Source organism: Rhincodon typus, chromosome 33 (genome assembly GCF_021869965.1).
Source record: "Rhincodon typus isolate 14 chromosome 33, sRhiTyp1.1, whole genome shotgun sequence".
Taxonomy (NCBI): Eukaryota; Metazoa; Chordata; class Chondrichthyes; order Orectolobiformes; family Rhincodontidae; genus Rhincodon; species Rhincodon typus.
The window spans coordinates 7,721,696-7,740,253 of record NC_063364.1 but is presented as its reverse complement, the minus strand read 5'-3'; the positions used below and the strand labels follow the sequence as shown (position 1 = coordinate 7,740,253).

General features: G+C 42.6%; 1 protein-coding gene across 9 annotated transcripts in view; it reads right to left on the bottom strand.

Annotated features, from left to right (window-relative positions):
• Positions 1-3,297: 3,297 nt before the first annotated feature.
• Positions 3,298-18,558, bottom strand: part of hdgfl3 (HDGF like 3) — a 100,853-nt gene continuing 85,592 nt past the window's right edge. For 5 of the 9 annotated variants that reach the window (XM_048616038.1, XM_048616042.1, XM_048616037.1 and 2 more), the window contains 3 exons: positions 9,524-9,679; positions 8,864-8,963; positions 3,694-3,799 (listed from right to left, as the gene is read on the bottom strand). In XM_048616038.1, the coding sequence (XP_048471995.1) occupies positions 8,865-8,963; positions 9,524-9,679 (255 nt within the window). In that variant the 3' untranslated portion in view covers positions 3,694-3,799; position 8,864. Of the gene's footprint in view, positions 3,800-8,863; positions 8,964-9,523; positions 9,680-18,558 lie in introns of all 9 variants that reach the window. The other 4 variants (XM_048616041.1, XM_020528551.2, XM_048616039.1 and 1 more) reach the window with 1 other exon arrangement.

Genomic DNA, 18,558 nt, shown 5'->3' with positions numbered 1-18,558 from the left:
GCTTGGCCTGCTGTGTTCATCCAGCTCTGCATCTTGTTGTCACAGGGTCCACAGACCTCTGTTTAACTTCGACGGGTAACCCTAGAGCCCTGACAACTGGCTTTGTCCCTCCTCAATTGACGATCGTACCATTCCCCTGCCCGCTGGAACTGGCCCTACAGGACTGCCCACTCGCTGGATTGTAGTCAGACTGTAGATCTGCTGACTGTGAGCATCCCGAGTGGACAACTGACCATGACCAAATGCCTGAACTGCATTCCATAACTACTTTCCAACATGGCCAGTGTTTGCTAAACTAACAGCTGGTACACCCTGTAGGCTGTAAACTGACATCTTGGTGTGCCGTACAGCAAGATATCCCGTCCCTGGACAGATTCCTAATGACATGCAGCCTATTTGTTTGTTGATGCAACTAATGGTGCGTTGGAACTTCAGCCTGAACCAAAGGCTAACAGGCAGGGCACAGCAAGGCATGGACGCTGTCAAGATGCAGGTGGGCAGTGAGTGCTCGAATGCTATGAGAGCTATTCCACAAATGCTTTGTCCAGTGCGAAAGCTGGGTACCTGCCTCTATGCACGGTGTGTCCTTGCAGCAGCCTTTCAATGCTAGCTGCTGGTACACCCTACAACGTGCATCTGTATTTCCTATGTATCCTGCAAGTGGATCAGAGAGGTGCCATGAGGATCTTGAGGGGTTGGTAATTATCTGATGCTGTTGTCTGTGGATGAGGGCTGGTGCCCACAGATGGTGCTCTGAAAGGCCGTTGCACAGTGAGCAACGTGGAAGCTCTTCACAGCTGAGGTTGCTAGGTAACTGCTGTGACTTCCACATCAAGAATTTGCAATGTCGAGTTTACTGACAGCGTGTGGTACAACAGGATGCGGCATATCAAGGGGCCAAGACTTGCAGTTAATAAGGTTATTAACAAGTGATAACCCCCCTTACTAGGCAACACAGCACTGCCGAGTGAGAATCTCACCTCAACACTTGGAACCTGGTTAAAAAATGCAGTGAGTTCCTCCTGGCGTGGAGATAGCCCTTGCTGGACTTATCATGCGATTTTACCTCATTTCTCTCCATAAATGACCCCCATCATTCAGACCCTCATAAGATTCTGTTTGTTGCATTCCGTCATATTTACCAATTTAAGAGGTCAATCTAATCGAGGCATCTAAAATGATGAAGAGTTTTGATAAAGTAGGTAAAGGGAGACTATTTCCCATGGTGGAGGAGTTTTGTATAGAAGGATGCAGAACCTTAAAAATTAGAGCAAGGTCATTTAGGAGCAAAATCAGGAAGTATGTTTTTACACATAGAAATGTGGACATCTAGAACTCTATTCGAATGTAGTGTGCAGCAAATGGAAATCTGATAGTAGATTGATAAGTTCATTATGTGGAGTATGTGGAGTAATAATGGTGAAAACAGCTGAGATCTAGATGAGCCATGATCTACTTTGGTGTTAGTACAGGCTCACGTAGCTCAATTGTCTTCTGCTATTCTTATGTTAGTGATGAATTAATGTGAAGATTACCATCTTTACCTACTGTCTGCTCTGCATTTGTCATCTTGTTCAGATACAAGTGTACATCTGGTGTTCAATACGTTAAGTTGCCTGACTCCATTCCTGTACCTGGTCACAGACTCAGAGCAAACTAGGTATTTTCTGACATCTGCATCCTAATTCGACTCCTTTAGGAGGTCTGTCTATTTCAACCACTGTAATATTGCCTTTGTCCATGCCTAGCTTCTTCTGAAACCTGCATTCATGCTTTCGTCATCTTCAAATTTGACTATTCCAGTGTTCTCCGCTGACATCCTGTCTTCCATCCATCAAAACCCTGCAGTTTGTCTGCTAACTTGTACCAAGTACACTTTGACTATCACTAAACACCGCTGTTTGTGGACTGGAAGCCAATGGAATTAAGCTAATTCTTATTTTCATGTTCAATACCCTCTGCAAGCTTATTCCTTCCTATCTCTGTAATCATCAACAACTCAACCACCTTCTGAAAGCACTGTCATCTCCTAAGTCTCATCACTTGTGCACCCTGTATTCCCTTTGCTTCACCACCAGTGACCATTCATTCAGCCTTCTCAATCGTAAACTTTGGGATATCTAACCTGAATTGCTGCTCTTTTCCATCTTTCTTTGACTTTTTACAACTTTCCTCTTTGACCAAACAATCTGTTAAAAGTCCCTATGTCTCCCACTTAGGCTCAGTGTTAGCTGTCGTCTGATTCTATTTCAGTGAGGTACCTTGCTATGTTTTACCATGTTAAGGGCACTATATGAATGCTGTTGGTGTCTGGTGACAGTGGGTCTGACGTGAGGAAAATCTGGTCAACAGTAATTATTCTGGGCCCTCACAAACCATAAATCTGAGCCTTGGAATATTTTCTTATGATAGTTCGAGATTATGCTGGGAATTTCCCTTTTATAGTTAATGTGTGGGGGCAGCTGCCCTAGACAGCACAATGACAATGCAGCACTGGCTTTCCTCTCATACTTTAGTCCAGCAAACTCCGTTTTAATGAGCACCTTATGAACCGGCACTCTTGATAAACCAGCAAAAATTATATACCTCAAACGCCATAAAGTTTAATGTATTATTCTGTCCAATTATCATAGTTGGTAATTTATTTACCTCAATGTAATTATACATGTTGTTCAATCAAATGGCCACACGAAATACCAAATTTAGAGCCGATTTCTAAAATATGGCAATCTGCTGTGATGTCTGAGGTGTCAGTTGAGGGGGTGAGTGAGAAGGCTCTCTACCGGTAAGTTTTATTTAAGGCAAAGTTGCATTATCATTTAAGTGATTTACGCTAAAAATAATGTATAACAGTCACATGCAAACCGCCTGCATTACGGTTCTATTACTTAATCTAATGTCAATGTACAAACACACACTATGTGGGCCTCTTGATTATCTGGAATATTTGATCAATTGGCACACTCCTGGCCCCACAGGTGTCAGATAATGGAAATTTTTCTGTATTATGAAGCTTGGCTTACTTCAGACAGGGCAGCAGTTCAGTAATCAGCTGGAGAAGACTTTGGCAGGACACTTGAATCATGAGACATGTTCTGAGACTGCCCTCACAGTCTGCTTTAATGGCAGTGACTGATTCTGCCTGGAAGGTCACTTGACTGTTTCATTTACATTGACCAACACTGCAGGAATCGCAAGCTAAATTTGCCATTGGGAGGAACTCAGTCTTTCGTGCCACAACCTATGCAAGGAGTCTCGTCTTACAGTCTGCAGTAAATAAATTGACACCAACATTTGTGCATTCCATAAATTTTATTCTACTAGACAGTCATTTCTGAACAGCCGTAGAACAGACATTTTTTTTGTGTAAAGATACTAAATAAATGCTTAAAAAATCCCATGAACAGATGGCACAGGGGAGAATAAAACTGAGCTGAACACGAGAATAAAAGTTATTTTTCACATTTAAAGCAAGCATCAAAAATAAATATCATATCCTTTCTCCATGACAGAACAGCAAGGCGATTATAAGAATGAAGTGCTGTGAAATGGGAGGTGGAATGTTGCTCACAACATTCCACAAAGGAGGGGAATATAAAATAAAAGACATTTTTGTTTGTTTTTACTGACTGGCATGTGCGCAAAACTATAATCAGTAGCACAATGAAGAAAAGCCTGCACAAACTGCAAATTGATGTCGACAGTGGCAGAAGGAATGATCATTTGTAAAATATCCAATACTTGACGGCCAAGAAGTGCTCCCTCCGTGTTTAGTGGCCAGAATTCAGATGATCAAAGTCTGAAATGAAGAATTAAAAGTAGTTAAAGTGTTAAGCGCAGTGATGGAGATGCTGCAAAACTGAAACAAACCCCTTGCCCCCAAAATGACTGCTGGAAACACTGGACAGTATCTGTGGAAAGCAAGAGTTAGTGTTTCAGGTTAATGACAGGTGAAAAGCCCCCCAGTTTAAACATTGGCCTGGATTCAATGCAGCAGGAAACTTGACTGTCGGGTTCACTTAATTGTGGGAGGAGGCCCTCCATCTGTCTCCCCTCAGTGGCAAAACCTCACCCATCAGTTAAGTCAGATGGTGGCAAGGCTTGAGTGGAGATTCAGAGTCATCGATGGTAGAACGTCAGGCTCATTAACAAGCCATTTAACACCCAATATCTCTGAACTCACCACAATGAAACTGAGGGCATATGGCTTGCCCGCACTTACTGAAGATCACCCAGCAAATCCTGTCTGGTTTGTCAGTGAACCCCTGTGGGGTCTTTTGTTATCAGGTATTCCGTCCTGATCATAAAAGCACAAGATAAAGGAGCAGGAAGCAGGCCATTCGGCTCATCAAGTCTGCTCCACCATTCAATGACATCATGGCTGATCTGATAATCCTCCACTCCAATAAATGATCAGGAGACCTAGCACGGGAGCGATGGTGTGGGTGAGGTGGTGGAGCTGAAAGTCACCTGCCTTCAGTTTCTATCCCCTCCTCACCGCCACACTCTTGCGGTTCCCATCCCACCCTCATGTACAAAGGCAGAAATTGCTGGAAAAGCTCAGCAGGTCTGGAAGCATCTATGCAGAGAAGTAAGAGTTAACGTTTCAGGTCCAGTGACCCTTCCTCAGAACTGAGGAACACCCTAATGTGCCTTTGACTTGAGGTCCCTTTCATGGTAGGTGCAGTGCTGGCTGCTGCCACTGCTCTTGGGAGCGCTGTCGAGCAGTGGAAACTTTCCAGCATCTGATTGGCCACATGGAGTTGGGCCTTCCTCATGGAAATGAGGATAAGGGATAAAGGATTCCATTGGTTCTTCAACTAGCAAGATGCAACTCAGTGTGGCTGCCTAAACATGTCTATTGATCTGAGTTTCAGTCTTTAACGATGCATTTTTTTTCTTTATTCATTCACGGGATGAGGGCGTCGCTGACCAGGCAGCATTTATTGCCCATCCCTAATTGCCCAGAGGGCAGTTTAGAGTCAACCATATTGCTGTGGGTCTAGAATCACATATAGGCCAGACCAGGTAGGGATGGCAGTTTCCTTCCCTAAAGAACATTCAGGACGCTGCTTGAACTGCTGAACATTTCCAGAGTTCTTTTTATTACAAGTAACTATTTTATTCAAAGTAAGCCTTGTTAGAAAAATACTCTCCAATGATGGAATATAATTTGTGCTAAACTCAAAGATGGTAGGATTCAAATGATTTAATATTTCAATTTTTTGATTGCCTGTTTTCCATTTTGACATCATCTTACTTAACTCAAACATTAAAAAAAACAAGGTCAAAAACTGGCTTGATATTCAATAAACAGTAAATAAAATTAAAATGAATTGTCCAAGAACAAAGTGCATCATAAACATGACACCATTCTCAACTGGGTCAATACTAACTTAGAAAAATGAACTGGAGCCTGATGTCAGTTTAAAAAAACTGGTCCCAACACCTTCATATGGAACAGAATTATATTTGAATGAAAATGCACATTTTCCATCATAATATTTTTATCATTATGTGAATTGCCTCATTTGGAGGATAAATAAAAACTTTTTAAAGAAGATTTTCTATCAACTTCACCCTCTGGCTTGTGGATACATCCTGACATCGATGGAGAGTGAGTCACAGGTTAACAATTCTTCCTTATTGTTTGCTTTTGGAGATGGGAACATGTGCTAGTTCAGGCATACTTATATGTGTCATTAGCCATTCTTTATATGTGAGAACAGACAGTGGGAATCACTGTATAATTCAAACACAAGGACAGCCAACACAAGTTGTTGATAACGCTTAGGGCCCAGAATACAAGTTTCTGACAGCTTCGAATGTGAATATCAGAAAATTCTCCTTTAAAATCAGTTCAAGAAAGTTTTTCATTTTAATAATATTGGAAGCAAAATAGCTTTAAACACACTGTTCTGAGGAAGGGTCGCCGGACCCGAAACGTTAACTCTGTTTTCTCCTTCACAGATGCTGCCAGACCTGCTGAGCTTTTCCAGCAACTTTGTTTTTGTTCCTGATTTACAGCATCCGCAGTTCTTTTGGTTTTTATTTAAAATGGCTTTAAAGTTTGGTTTGTAGTTTTGCTCAGGATTTGGTATTTTCATGATTTAGGTTTCCAGTGGCTTCATGAGGAGTGTTATTTATGAAGCAGCAGCAGGGCCAGACATATAAAGGTTATAATTTGCGATTATCACATGTTATGATCTGGAATGTGCTGCCTGTGAAGAATGGTAGAAATAGATTCAACAACTACCTTCAAAGGGATTTCAACAGAAAAAAACATTTGCGAAGGGGAATCAGCAGGGGGCGCTGGACTAACTGGATATGTTTTCATAGCACCAGATCAGGCACCATAAGGCCATAAGATATAGGAGCAGAATCAGGCCATTCGGTCCCTCATGTCTGCTCTGCTTTTCGATCATGGCTGATATGTTTCTCAACCTCATTCCCCCGCCTTCTCCCCCTAAACCTTGACCCCCTTACCAATCAAGAACTCTGTCTTAAATACAGTCAATGACTTGACTTCCACAGCATTCTGAGGCAATGGGTTCGACAGAGTTACCATCCGCTGGCTGCGAAGAAATTCCTCCTCATCTCAGTTTTAAAGGTTCATCTCTTCACTCTGAGGCTATGTCCTCAGGTCCTAGTCTCTCCTGCTTGTGGAAACATCTAATGGAAATAGTGAAATGTCTATTCTTTCAGTTAAGTTTCAATCAGATTCCACCCACCATCCCACTGAAGTCCATCAAATACAGATCCAGAGTCCTCAATCACTCCTTATATGACAAGTCCTTCATCCGCAGGATCATTCCTGTAAACCTCCTCTGAACTCCCTCCAATACCAGCACACCTTTCCTTAGATATGGGGCCCAAAACTGGTCACAAAGTTCCAAATTCTCTCTGAGCATAACCTTATACAGCCTTAGCAGTACATCTCTGCTAACATTTTATTTGCCTTCCTAAGTGACAACTGAACTTTCATGTTAACCTTAAGAGAATCTTGAACTAGAATTCCCAAGTCCCTTTGTACTTAGATTTCTGAAACCTTTCCCATTTAGAAAATAGGCTATGCCTCTATTCTTCCTACCAAAGTGCATGACACTTTCCAACATTGTATTCCGTCTGCACCTTCTTTGCCCCTCTCCTAGCCTATGCAAGTCCTTTTGCATCCTCCCTACTTCTTCAGCACTACCTGTCCCTCCACCTATCTTTGTGTTATCTGCAAATTTAGCAACAATACTCTCAGTTCCTTTGTGCAGATTATTAATTTATAACATGAATAACTGTGGTCCCAACATACACGCCTGTGGAACTCCACTGGTCACTGGGTGCCATTCTGAAAAAGACCCATTTGTTCCCATTCTCTGCCTTCCGTCAGTCAGAGAATTCCCTATCCATGCCAGTACCTTGCCCCTAACACCATAGGGCTTTTAGCTTATTTGGCAGCCTCCTGCATAGCACCTTGTCAAAGGCCTTCTGGAAATCCAAATATATCCCGTTCACTGGCTCCCCTTCGTTTAACTTGTTTGTTACCTCCTCAAAGAATTCTAACAGATTTGTCAGGTATAACCACCCCTTGATGAAGCTGTGCTGACTCAGCCCTACTTTATCATAAACTTCCAAGTACTCCGCAATCTCATCCTTCATAATGGACTCTAAAATCTTACCAACAACTGAGGTCAGGCTAACCAGCCTATTGTTACCTTTTTTGTCTCCCTCCCGTCTTAAACAAGGTTGTTACATCAGCCTTTTTCCAGTACTTTAGGACCCTCCCTGACTCTAGTGATTCCTGAAAGATCACCACCAATGTCTCTACAATCTCCTCAGCTATCTCCTTCAGAAGTCTGGAGTGTAGCCCATCTAGTCTTGGTGATCTATCCACCTTCAGAGCTTTTAGCTTTCCCACCACCTGCTCCTTAGTGATGGCCACTGCACTCACCCCAGTCCCCCTGACTCTCTTGAAGTTCAGATATGCTGCTGTGTTGTCCTCTGTGAACACTGATGCCAAGTACCTATTCAGTTCATCTGTTTCTTAGTTCCCCATGACTACTACTACAACTTCATTTTCCAGTGGTCCAATGTCTACTCTTGGCTCTTTCTCAACTTTTAGATACCTAAAAAACTCTTTCCACCTGCTTTTATATTATTAGTTAGCTTACTCTCATTTTCATCTTCCTCCCCCTTACTGCGTCACAGAGTTATCCACAGCTGGTTTTCAAAGGCTTCCCAATCCTCTATTTCCCACCAATCTTCACCTCATTATTTGCCTTTTTTTCCCTTTTATATGTTGTCCCTGACTTCCCTTGTCAGCTATGGCACAAGGTCTGAATAGACTTCCTCTGTATTATAAAAGTCCAGGGCTCCAATATTTTAGTTAATTGTGACGACACATGTATTATATAGAAGAGAATAGAATCCTGACATTGTGGAAGCAGGCCATTCTGCCCATTGAATCCACACTGACCCTCTGAAGAGCGTCCCACCCAGACTCATCCCCTACCTCATCCCCGTAATTCCATATTTCCCATGGCTAACCCACCTAGCCTGCACACTACAGGGCAATTTAGCATGGTCAATCTACCTAACCTGCACATCTTTGGACTGTGGGAGAAAACTGGAGCACCTGGAGGAAACCCACGCAGACACAGGGAGAATGTGCAAACTCCATACATCTTGTCGCCTGAGGCTGGAATTGAACCTGGGTCCCTGGCTGTGAAGCAACAGTGCTAACCACTGAACCACCATGCTGCCCCTATTGGGTGGTGACTAACACACCCCTCCCACCAGAAGAGAAACCATGTCCAAACACCCACCAGCAGCGATGGGGGAGTAGGGGGGAGCTGCTCAGTGAATCACGGACCTTAACTTTGGCAATCCAGCTTGCCAGAAGCTGCCCAATCAGAGACCAGCATCAGCTGCATCCTAAGATCTGCCAGTTCAGGTCTATTCCTTGGGAAATCCTGTGGTGGGAAGAGAGGGAGAAACTGGTCAAGGGGGTTGTCAGCAAGGGCAGGGGTGTCTTTTAAAGATCACCGTCTGAGACCCCTCAATCTGATTGGCCTCAAAATGCAGCAAATGGAGGCTACACATAAACTGACAAGCAGGTCACCATGATTTTCCAGTCAGAAACCAGACACCCTTCTTGCCAACTGGGTAGGCAGGTGATTGGGAACGCGGTGAGTCAAGTTTCTTTAATAGGCAATTAATTGACCACTTAACAATCTTAATTGGTGCACAGCTGAGAATGTTACCCAGCACATTATTATTGAGGTGGTGAGAAAGGGGTATCTGTACAGAGCTGATGACCCCAATTATGTTCCCACCTCACCACTTCCTGGGAGAGGAGATATATACCACCCTGTGACTCGAGAAGGATGAGTAATGAGACAATCAGATCCATGTATCGAGTGGTTACCCATTCCCATAGGCATCGATGATCTTCTGTGAAAGACAGCAAACCAGTAGCTGATCAAGAATCTTAATTCATCCTCAGAATCCTCTAAAGGCAAAGGGGCCTCACCTCTTCATTCATTTTCTGATGTTCAGCAACATTTTTTGTATCACCGTCTGCCTCTCCTGCTTCTGAGCCACTCTTGCTTTCCTCCTCCTTGATGTCCTTATCACCTTCATCTTTGCCTTCCTGATCAGAGGATTTCCGCAACTGCTTTGCAGATTTCTGGAAAACACATTGTCAGCAGTAATTAAAATGGAGCACTCCCGGTAATTGTAGTAAATAGTACATTTACTAACCCCTGTTAGCACCACCAATGGTCTTCTGCTAAAGTTGATTGTGATCTGGAGAAGCACTGAAATAAGGTGATAGTCAAAATATGAAATTCCTACTTCATCCACTAAAAGACACATTTCATGCATCCTCAATCGGTCATGCTATTGGGTCCTTCTGATTGCTAAAGCAACTCCAGAAATTGATGATCATTTGTCCTCTGATTTGTTTGTTTGTCAGCAGTTCTTTTTGAATGTGAATCAGTGGAATTTTCTTTTCTTGGTGAGCAGAGCAAAGTACCTCCCCAAACCTAGAAATATGAAGGTAAAGGTGTACCTGGTACATGCTGTGTACCTGGGAGAATTTAATTAACCAATTGTAATTACAGTACAAATTCAAAAACACACTGACAGCTTGGTTTACCTTGTAGGCAACAAAATGCTATTCAGAATATATCATCAAACTTCACTGGCTGAGAGTTCCAATGGGAATAAACTGATCACGCTCTCTTGATGACCAGTTTGAAAAAGTTGCTTTTTGGCATCTAGTTTACAGTATCATATGACACAAAGATTTTTTTTCCTTTATCCATTCATGGGATAAGGGGGTGTTGCTGGCTAGGCAGCATTTATTGCCCATCTTTAATTGCCTAGAGAGCATTTAAGAGTCAACCACATTCCTGTGGGGCTGGAGTCACACGTACGCCAGACCAGGTAAGGATAGCAGTTTCCTTCCCTGAAGGACATTAGTGAATCAAATGGGTTTTTCCTAACAATCAACAATGGATTTGTGGTCATCATTAGATTCTTAATTCCAGATATTTATCAAATTCAAATTCCACCATCTGCCATGGTGGGATTTGAACCCAGGTCCCCAGAATATTATTTGGGTCACTGGATTAACAGTTCCACAATAACACCACTAGGCCATTGCCTCCCCAAAGATTGCAGCAATTCCAGGGGCAAGACCACCAATACTTACTCAGGGATTGTGCGATGGACCGTGGACAGAGACTGCAGAACACCAAGATATTCTGGACTATGAATCACTAAATGTTAGCATACAGGTACAGGAAGGCAAATGGAATGATTTTGTTCATTGCAGGGGGATATAAAAATAGTGATGTTTTGTTACAGTAATACAGGAAATTGGTGTGACTAAACCTGAAGTATTGTTAAGTGTTTATCTCCTTATGGAAGGATATATATACATTTCAAGCAATTCAGAGAAATCATTCCACTTGCTTTCTTAATCATTTACTGCACCTGTAATCAGCTTTCAGTGATTTATTTACTAGGATACCCAAATCCCAGTATATATCAGTGTCCTACCACATCTTTCCACTTTAAAAAAAAGCTGCTTTTTATATGCTTCCTGATAAAACGGACAAGCTCACATTTACTTGCATTATGGTCCATCTGCCATTTTTTTGCCCACTCACTTAGCCTATCTATGCTCCTTTCCAGACTTTCTAAGTCCTTTTCACAACTTACTTGTCCACCTCTCATCGTGCCATCCAAACAGCTCTTCATCAAAAATGTTTTGCGAATCCATGTACATAGCAACCACACCTTCTTTCATTAACAAACTCAAATAAAGTTAATCAAACACGATTCACATTTTAAAATTTATTCACGTGATGAGGGCATCACTGACTAGGCCAGCAGTTATTGTCCATTGCTGTGGGTCTGGACTCATATGAAGGCCAGAGCAAGTAAGGGTGGCAATTTCCTTCCCTAAAGAACATTAGTGAACCAGATGGGTTTTTTTGACATACAACAATGGTTTCATAGTCTTCATTAGGACTCTTAATTCCAGATTTGTATTGAATTTAAGTTCCACCATCAGTCGACTGCAATCCCTACAGCATCATCTGTGTCTCTGGGTTAACAATCCAGCGATAATACCATTAGGTCATTGCGTTTTAACTAATCTGTGCTGGCTGTCATGAATTAACTCCTGTTTTTCAAGTGAAAATTATTTTGATTCTGAATCATTATCTCTAAAACTGCGGGGGAGATGATGGCCTCATGGTATTATCACTGGACTGTTAATCCAGAGAGCCAGGTAACGTTCTGGGGACCCAGATTTGAATCCTGCCATGGCAGATGGTGTGGAATTTGAATTCAATAAAATATCTGGAATTGAGAATCTAACAATTGTTGGAAAAAACCTACCTGGTTCACTAATGTCATTTAGGGAAGGAAAGTGCCACCCTTACCTGGTCTGGCCTACATGTGACTCCAGCCCCAGAGCAATGTGGCTGACTCTGAACGGCCCTCTGGGCAATTAGGGATGGGCAATAAATGCTGCCCCAGACAGCGACACCCTCATCCCGTTAATGAGTAAAAAAGAAAAATTACCATTGCTATGGTTGAGCTGACTGTCCTGTAGTTACCTGGTGCATCCCTCTCCCCTTCCCTTGATCATGGGTGTGATATTTACAACTCACCAGCCCTCTGGCACCACCCCATATCTAACAGGAATTGAAAGATGATAACTTGGACCTGACTTGATAGTTACCACCATGGTACAGGCAGCATAAAGACTGCAGCCATTCCAGGGCTGGGGCCACCAATACTTCCTCAGGGATGGAACAATGGACAATAAATGTGACTTTTCCACTACTGCCTGCACTCAAGCATAAATTGCTCTTTAAACCCCAGAGGCAGCAAGAGCTTCCAGCAACCAGTGCGACTCCAACTCAAATTACTGGTGGCCAGGCAATTACATTTTCAGGGCAATCAGTCAGCATTATGATTTCTGCTCACTTGGAGCCTGCCTTTGAGCGATAAAGGAATGAAATGATACTGCAACTTTCACTCCTGATAACTGTTCAACAGAGTGGGCCAATATCTGGGGAAATGTGGGCTTCTCTACTTTGGCCAGCATTTTGCTACCACACCCAAAAGACTGAGAATGACCATTTAGCACTGCTGTTCTGTTCCAGGCAAGAGAGATATCTAATTCATGCCATTTCTCTGATATTTCCCTCATTTTCCATCAAAGTCAATTGGATAAGCCAGAAACTCAACCCTATTACACAAAAACAAGGCAGCACTGCAGCGTACCATTAGCACTGCTGCCTCTCAGTGCCAGGGACCCAGATTTAATTCCAGCCTCAGGTGACTGCCTGGGTGTAGTTTACACATTCTCCCAGTGTCTGCGTGGGTTTCCTCCGAGTACTCCAGTTTCCCCCCACAGTCCAAAGAAATGCAGGTTAGGTGGATTAGCCATCCTAGATTGCCCATAGTGTCTAGGGATGTCCAGGCTAGGTGGATTAGCCTCAGTAATTGCAGGGTTATGGGGAAAGGGTGGGATGTTCTTCAGCTGGTTGGTGCAGACACATTGGGTCAAATGGCCTCTATTGGCACTGTAGGGACTGTATGATAAAACATAACATTGGGGTAGGGTGGGCATTTATTTAGCATCAAGCTGAATCATTTGACTAAATCAGAAAGGTTCTCCCCAGTTTTATGTAAAATCTTGTTCTGAATCATACAGCATCTCACTTCATCCATGCGTTTACCATGGCCTTTACCATGCGTTTCTTCAAAGATACCTCAATCAAATGCCACAATGATTCAGGCATTTCGATCCTCAGAAAGGGCACATTGGCTTCGGATTTTTAAGAATTTTCATTCATGGAATGTGAGCACTGTTGGGAAGGCTGCATTCATTGCCTATCCCTAAACGCCCTTGAGAAGGTTGTGATGAGTTGCCTTCTTGAGCCACTGCATACTAACAAATGTAATCACATCCTCAGTGCTGCTAGTAAGAGAGCTCCAGGATAGAATTTTGGAATCAGAATTGTAACAGGGCTTAAACGGTTAAATGAAGAGGACAGGTTGCATCGAATGGGCTTGTATGCCCTTGAGTTGAGATTTATATTGGGTAAGGGTATTCAGGCATATGGAGAAAGAGGGGTAAATAGAGTTGAGATCCAGATCAGTAACAGTGCAATTTGAATGGCTTGGAAGCCAGCCTCTTCCTGTTGTTACGATAGTGATAAAATACCATTGATTGTTTTGATCTGATTTTAATACCTGGGATTTTCATTGACTGATTTTTTTTTAAAAAACATTGAGTTAAAATGGCCACACCAATCAGCTAAACACACAGGTCAGTCAAGGTTCATGAAACCAATGTGGAACTAACTGACAATTTATCAAAAAATATCAAAACTAGTTTGTGGTATTATCCCGATTGGCACTAATGGCACATCTCTGCCCGTTCATAGTTTGAATAAGAGTTGTTTGCAATAATTTGCTGCCACCAGTCCTCTTTTGTCTACACTGTACCTAGGGTCTGTCCAATGATCTAGTGACCAGTGATAGAGGATATACCACTATACAGTCTTTACATAAGAGGCACTGTTCTTAGTTTATTGCATGATAGCAATAAGCAAAACTACATTTTTAGTCACAGATAGCGAGAACTGCAGATACTGGAGGCAGAGACAATACAGTGTGGAGCTGGAGGAGCACAGCAGGTCAGGCAGCATCAGTGGAGCAGGAAAGTTGACTTTCCGACCCAAAACATCAACTTTTCTACATTTTTAGTCAGATATAATTACTAGGATTTTTGGGAGCTGTACAGAACATATCTTTCCCCCATAAAGGGTATGGTAGAGCTCACTGTCTCCACCCAATGACTGTGTGTGAATCAGCAAATGAATTGATGCTCAGTGTAGTATGAACATTAACTCCTTCAGGACCATTACCGTATACAACATAGCCCACTTTGTCTGGCCCTCATCTCCTATTCTGATCTACACCTGTATGATAAGTTTCACATATTGGATATAAAAGACATCATCTCTAATTATCAAGCTTAGAAAATTAAATTCAAACATTGAAATACACAGATCAGCCTTTATTGTAAGGTAATGCTTTAGGTATGGCACAGAATATAAACATCTGACTCAAACTGAAATCAACAAGAAAGTGCTTTCTCTGCCTTCCAAGAAGGAAAAGTACCCGTTGATGGAACTGATTAAAAATAAACAACCATGGTCTCATGTTAAAACTATATGGTTTACACATAACCTAAGGGCTTTAAACTGCATATCCCTTTCATCTTCCTTTTGTACCAGACGCTATCCCTTTTTAATTTTGTATCTGTGTGCTTGACATTGCATTCTTATGATTTTTTCACAGGATTAGCAAATAATAAAACTGTTATTTCTTTCACTTTCTTACTGATACTTTAGACACAGGTAACTACTTTTTTATTGGAGCTAGGAATAGCCCATGCTATAAAGGACGAAAAATCTTTGTTGTGGCTGACCGAGGAGGTTAGGAGAGGGGATTGATTCATTACACCTCATGTGTTCTTAAGCAAAAATGTAAAACTTCACTTCACTTAATCTAGTCTACTGTATTCTCTGCTCAGTGTGGTCTCCTCTACATTGGGGAAACAAAGTGCAAGCTGGGTGGCTGCTTTTCAGAACTTCTACTTTCTGTCTGCAAAAATGACCCTGAGCTTCTAGTTGCCTGTCGTTTCAACACACCACTGTTTTCCCTCATCAACATCTCTTTCTCAAACTTGCTGAAGTGCTCCAGTATAGCTGGAAGAACAGCACTTCATTTTCCACTTGGGAACTCTGCGGCCTACTGGACTCAATATCGAGGTAAACAATTTTAGGGCTCCCATGTCTTTACCCCAACCCCCACACACCAGGCTATCACATGGCTGTTACCACACACAACCTATTGTCAGCTACTAATAGACTCTGTTAGTAGCTATTCATTCTCCAGACTGACCTTTAACCACTCCTCTGTCTGCCCAACTGTTTGTCTCTCTCTTTAGGCTCTATCTCCACCAATTGTTTACGCTCACCCTGCCCAGCCACAATCCATCTTCTGCATAAATACCAAGCTTTTCCTAGCTACCATCAGTTCTGAAGAAGGGTCACTGGACCTGAAATGATAACACTGATTTCTTTCCACAGATGCTGCAAAGCCCACTGAGCTTTTCCAGCAATTTCTGTCTTTGTTTGATTTCCAGCATCAGTAATTCTTTCAGTTTTATGTAACATATCAAGGTGTTTACGTGAGGAAATATAATGTTTTCAGCCAATTTGTTAAATGTTAATACTGATAGCAATTTCTGAGCTACTCAATCAATATCCATTATTACACACAGTTATACCAAGTATGTGTATACCTCTGATGATTTTGCTCAAACACTGGTTTAATTTATTATTTCTGGTTGGCTCTGGACAAGGATGAAGACTCTTTCGCGCATTCACATGGAGACAGCCACCTGATGGCAGCATTTTAATATGGTGCCCATTATAAATAGTATAATACAGGTAGTTCCCCTGTAATGCAATAGTTGCGTTCTTCTGTGATCTCGTGCTATAGAAAATCACATTATAGGTAAATCACTACAGAACATTGCTGTACCTGAACAGTAGAAAGTTTGTGTTATCCAAACAGTGTCCACTATTCATCAATCACGTTACAGCCAATTCACATTTACGAAACGTGCGTATAGCAGAACGACCTGTACATTGAAGATGAACTCCATGTTCTGCAATATTGATGGAAAATAAGCTGCTTTGGTCGGATTCAGAGGATAGGAGACAATCAGCTGCAGCTACTTTCAGATATTGTAGTTAATAAAAACTCGAGATCATTATCGCCATCATTTGTCAATGCTACATTTTCAACCAGAACTGGTGCTTTGGTAACTCAGAGAGCCTGCTTTAGTACAGTCATAAAGAGATTAAATGTCCAGTTAGGTCTGTTATGTTAGAGTGTCAATTATACCCTTGCTGTTCTGGCTGGTCATGGGTTTGGAAGCTGCTGTTGAAGGAGCTTTGGTGAGTTGCTGCTATGCATCTAGTAGGTAGCACACGTTGCTGCTACTTCATGATTCTGATAGAGGGAATGAATGTTTATGGCAGATGGGTGCCAACTGAGTAGGGATGCTTTGTCCTGGATGGTGTCAAGCTTCTTAGAGTCATGTTGCGTTCCATACAAGAGGGGGAGTATTCCATCACACTCCCGACTTGGGCCTTGTAGGTGATGGACAGGTATTGGGTTGATTGTCAGCAAGCAAGTAGGAACACCACCACCTGCAAGTTCCTCTGCAAGTCACACAACCGATTTGGATAAATATTGCTGATCCTTCATCACCGCTGAGTCAGAAATCTTGGAGCTCCTTCTTAACTTAAGAGTGTTATGGGATTACCTTCACCACATGGACTCCAGCAGTTCAACAGCAAATTGGGAGAGGCAAAGTTGACTGCAAGGTTTTTAGTGCTGCTTTGCGAGAGGTTATGCTTTAGGCTATCTGGGAAAGAAGGGAGATGCTCTTCTCTTTGGATAGCATTGGCAAGGTTTCCCATTAGATCCAGACAGCATGGGTTGAGGTCAGACCAAAGGGTTTGGACCCAGTACAGGAGGAGGATGAATGAGCTTTTGTTGTCTGCAAGAGTAAATGACATCATTTCTCATTGTAGGTATGCTAATCAAACTGCTCGGGTGTGTTATGACACACTTCTGGGACAGGCGGGAGCTCAAGTACCATGCACCCCCATTTCTCATTGTAAGATCACACTCATAGGGACATCACTCAGTCGTAGCCCTAAACCATAACCCTGACTTCTTCTTGTCTGTGAGTGACCTTCTGGTCCATCTCAGGATTGTCACCCTCACCATCTTCATCAGAGATTTTGTCTCATTCCTGCATCTCTTCTTTGCCCAACACATCCTCCCTTTGATGACAGAGAATGTGCAGATGCAGCCAACAACTAAAATGCAGGACATACTGTACTGCATTACATCACATGACCGGTCCAGATTTCTGAATCCCATTTACAGATGGCCTATGGTCTGTTAAGTAGTGACCCTTCTGGAAGTATGCACAGCATTGTACCTCTCCTGGATATTGGTCTGAGGTTTCCTCGCTACTGATGTCCAAGCTCACCCCAGAACCCATTACCAGCCAAGTCCCAAAGTCCTATTGAATCTCACCTGTTCCTGTGACCAAGATCTCCCCTGACATTCCGTAACAGCCCTGTCAGATCTTGATGCTTGCTTTCCAAGTCCCACCTTACCACATCCAACTTCAGCCTACAACTATGTCTATTCCCTCCACTGCTAAATACCAATAGACAAAATTTCCAGACATGAGGTACCCTTGGCAGGGACAGCAGCATAGATAAAGAGCATGCCACCCCTGTACATGGTGGAGGGGCCAAGACCCCTAGACTAACTGTAGCCCAATCCAACTGGAATAACGACAGCACACCCTTGCCCCACTAACCCTTCCTCCTCTGACTGCTCTTGTAGTTCTATGTCATTCAGTCACATGTACCCTCTGATGGCCATTTGGATCTTGCCCCTCACCCAGAAGCTGCCTTCTGTATGTTTTCATCCTGTGGGCTTTAAGATGGCCCAGGGATATGGCCTGTCTTCATCTATGTGGACCTGTTGACTCTAATTGAAGAACTTAGAGAGCAACTGAGTGGAAGCATCATTTAAAGCCATATTGCTATAAGGAGAAGGCAGGAAATCCCTACCCAAACACCAGGATAAAGTGCAAGTCACCAGTTACAAGCCTGCAGTGTGCAGTTCAGTTTCTGAAGTGTTGAGTTTCTTTACGGGGGTAGAAGTTAACTGAGAATGTAAATTTAATTCCCAGGAATTATGCTATTAATGAGATATTAATACATGTAGATAACCTTTTTGGAGACCATCTGATGAGAAGGTTGATTTTGTTTCAGAGATAGTAGGAACTGCAGATGCTGGTGAATCTGAGATAACAAGGTGTAGAGCTGGATGAGCACAGCAGGCCAAGCAGCATCAGAGGAGCAGGAA